We start from the raw sequence: 4,091 nt of genomic DNA on the forward strand, positions 1-4,091 counted from the left end.
CATACACACACACACACACACACACACATGTACACACATGTGTTTATCTGCCTACCTAGGTCATCACTGACATTCTTATGTTGACTTAACCATCCAGGAGAATAATTTTTAATTGACATTATTTACAGTAAAAAGAGTTAAAAAAAAAAGTCTAAAGAAAATAATTACTATACTCTACTTGTAGACACACAGTGATGAGGGCCTTGGCTTCTGCTTTTCTAAGGGAGGGAGAACATCCTCACCAAACTGCCCACATTTGTTTTGGACATACTACAATCATTCCAGATGGAACCATTCCCATTTGCTGTATTATGTCTTCTTTTACAAAAAAATAATAGCAAAACTTGAATTCTGGACATTGTACATGTCAATTTTCTGAGAATACCATCATTCTGGGTGTAATTATAGCTCAGTAATTGCTTTTTTTTTTTTTTTTATTCTTAGGGGAATTTCACCTCTGAGTCTCCACTGGGCTTTTGGTCCTAGAGGAATACTGAACTCGTGCATGTCCTTGCAGTTCAAAGACCTATAAACAACAAATCAAAATATTCTCTTACTTATAAAAGGTGCCACAAGATCAGATCTAAGGTTGAAAGGCAATCATAAGATCTATATTCACTCAAACTGGAATTAGAGAGTCATTAAATCATAACAGATCTTAAAGGTCTTCACTCCAATCATACTCGTTTTTAGAAAAGAAAAAGTAAAATGCCTTTTTCAATGTCACAGAGTGAATTAGTGACACAGCTGTAACATCAACCCAGCTGTATAAATGATAACAAGATTTCTCCTTTATTTCCAAAAGTTACCATATGATACTTTGATATTAGATGCTAATAATATCACACACTCAGCAAGATCAGCAAGGTCCTGGGAAGGTAATAACTTCCATGAAGATATTGAATTTATTGCACAATTACCAGAGAGAAAGTATAAGTTAAATAGAAGAAACCTTTCCTCTACTCCAAGAGCATTCAAGTAAGTACACAAATTCTGAATACACTTTCCCAAAAATCATTAAGTTGATTCTTCTCACAGAGACCATTTAAGATAGAGTAAAACTTCCCATATTGCTTCTAAGTCTGTACTCTTTACAGAAGCAGACTGCTACATCTTTCTCATGTGGAGCAGCTGGTGAGTTGGAACTGCAGCCTTTCAGTTAGCAGGCGTGTACTTATCCACTGTCCCACCAGGGCACCTTGAGTATAATTTATTAAATAATTTATTATGAAATATAATTATTCAGGAGAATTACAAATTTTTATTGTAATATAAATACTGTTAACACAAATATATATGAAAGACTACTGTCTAACCAAACAAAACTAAACTACAGGACAATACTTTTCTGTTACCAATGGGGTATGCAGTGGGTGGAGCAATAGGTTAGGTTCTCCTCTTTTCTTAAACTTTAATTCTGGACGATGTAAAAGTCAATTCTCTGGGAATGCCATTATCCTGGGTGCAAATATACCTCAGTAATTGCTTTTCTTATCCTCAAGGAAATTTCACCTCTGAATCTCCACTGGGATGATGGTCCTTCATATTTCAATGCTTTCCTAAGATGTACCCACATTAGTTTCCAAAACTTCCTAGAAATAACAAATACAATGGAGTCCTCGTAGATTTGAATCATAAAGCTCCAGAATTAATTTGGAAACCTCCTTAATTTCGAAACTCATGGTCCCTGTACATCTCTTTGAGACTAAGATTCCTAACACTAAAATAGACATCCCCTTACCAGTTTCTCCTTAAAGAATGCTTTGTTATTCCAGAGGAAATAACAACCTAGAATACATAGAAGTCCTAACATTAACACTGAAAGTTATTTCTTAACATTTAATAAAAATATTATGCTTTCTTCTCTGAAAGTTGCCAATATAGAGAGAAACCCATTGATAATTAATTAGTTCCTGATTGTTCTTGTCACCAATTTAATTCCTGAGAGCAAACAGTTACTAACAGACTGTTCTATAGAGATACATTCTAATTACTTAAAATATTACATATGTATTCTTTATTTCTCTATATCTTATTATTTTCTGTTTTGTTAAAAATAACACACTCCTGAATTATGAAATACATAATTAATTATCTTATTGGTCACCACTAAATTATTGGGTTTGATTATCAGATTTCTTTATTTCTGTCATAACACTAATAAAACTAGATCAGGAAAATAGGTTTATTATCTCCTGTGATTTTCTTTTCTATAGTTTCAAGTGCCCTTTTTCCTGAGGGAAATGGCCAAACAAAATGATTCCACAGTGACTGAATTTGTCCTTGAGGGACTGATGCACAAGACAGAACTCCAGCTACTCCTCTTCCTCTTGTTCGTGGGGATCTATGGGGTCACTGTAGTAGGAAACCTGGGTATGATCTTCCTCATCATTTTCAGTTCCAAGCTCCAATCTCCCATGTACTTTTTTCTGGGTAATTTGTCAGCCATAGATCTCATTTATTCTTCAGTTGTTACCCCTAAACTCCTGGGAAACTTTGTTTTGGAACGAAATGTTATTTCCTACCCTGGATGTATGGCACAACTGCTTTTCTTTTGTATTTTTGCTACTGCTGAATTCTATATGCTGACTGTTATGGCATACAATAGATATGTAGCTATCTGTCAACCACTGCTCTACAATGTCACCATGTCTCAAAAGGTCTGCAGCATGCTAGTGAGTGGAGCCTATATTGTGGCAACCCTTGGAGGTATGCCCCATACAGTATTCATGACCAGGCTTTCCTTCTGTAGTGACAATATCATCCACCATTATTTCTGTGACATAATTCCTCTCCTAAACCTCTCATGCTCCAGTACTTCCATCAATGAGCTTCTGGTGATATTTCTGGGTGGATTTAATGTTTTAGCAACAACTGTGCCCATCTTCATTTCTTATGCCTTCATACTCTCCAACATACTTTGCATACCCTCAGCTGAGGGCAAGTCCAAGGCATTTAGTACCTGTGGCTCTCATCTTACAGTTGTTGTTTTTTTTTTGTGGATCCATCATGTTCATGTATTTTAAACGAGCAACCAGCAGCAGTATGGCCCAAGAGAAGGTGGCCTCTGTGTTCTACACCTCAGTCATTCCTATGCTGAACCCTTTTATCTATAGCTTTAGAAATAAGGATGTAAAGACTGTGCTGAGCAAAGCCATGAGTATTTGTTAAAGATCACTCCAGGTTAGTAACTAGAACCACCAAAAGTTACGGTTATAGTCTGCTCTTTCTTTCTTCTTCTTCTTTTTTTTTAAAGAACCAATTTTTTTTTTCTGTTTCATAAAGTGACACACTATTCTTATTCCTCTCACTACAGTTTTCAGATATTACTGTTTCACTTAAATCTCTACACACACACACACAGTAACATACTTCTATCCCTTGAAAAACACTTCTAGGATATTATATGTCATGATTCAGTAGATTTTTCATTAAGTACAAGATTATTTATTTATTCCTTTTTTTTTTGCAATTTTCCCTCTTCTTCCCTTCAGTCCCTGGTACCCAACAAAGAAAGTTTCCTTCCATATATAAACCTTTCTTTGACTTTTTATAATAATTAACTAATACAATATATGTCCTTTTGTGATTGACTTATTTCACTCAGCATAATAGGATTACTTATTATGAAAAATATTTCCCAGGTGAATCTTCATAATACTGCTCTCTACTTCATTTAAAAAAAAATAAAATAAGGCCTAGGGTAGTATATTTTTCCCTTAATTGTTGTAAATTGAGAGTCAATGCTTCTGTCTCTCATAACTAGCTCAATAACACTAAAGTAAAATAGTGTCTCACTAGAAAATATTCAGCTTAACACTTAATCATAGACTGAACTCTAAAAAGGAGCTCTGGTGGCATAGTGCCTAAGGCATTTGACTGCTAACCGGAAGGCTAGCAGTTCAAACCCTCTAGCCACTCCTCAGAAGGAAGATTGGGTGATCTACTTCTGTAGTGATCTTCTTGTTATGTGCCATCGAGATGGCCTGGACTCATAGAGACCACTCCTTGGGTTTCCGAGGCAGTATCACTCCGGAAGTAGATTGCCCAACCTTCCTTCCGAGAAGTGGCTGGTGGGTTTGAACCACCAG

General features: G+C 35.7%; 1 protein-coding gene across 1 annotated transcript; it reads left to right on the top strand.

Annotated features, from left to right (window-relative positions):
- The first annotated feature begins 2,240 nt into the window (after positions 1-2,240).
- Positions 2,241-3,171, top strand: LOC103206659 (olfactory receptor 151-like). The gene is given in 2 exon segments (XM_007952154.2): positions 2,241-2,996; positions 2,998-3,171. Coding segments are annotated over 2 exon segments (927 nt in total). The 5' UTR covers positions 2,241-2,243.
- Positions 3,172-4,091: the final 920 nt, after the last annotated feature.

Source organism: Orycteropus afer, unplaced genomic scaffold, assembly GCF_000298275.1.
Source record: "Orycteropus afer afer isolate SDZICR_OR568_19922 unplaced genomic scaffold, OryAfe1.0 scaffold00325, whole genome shotgun sequence".
In the NCBI taxonomy this organism is placed as follows: domain Eukaryota; kingdom Metazoa; phylum Chordata; class Mammalia; order Tubulidentata; family Orycteropodidae; genus Orycteropus; species Orycteropus afer.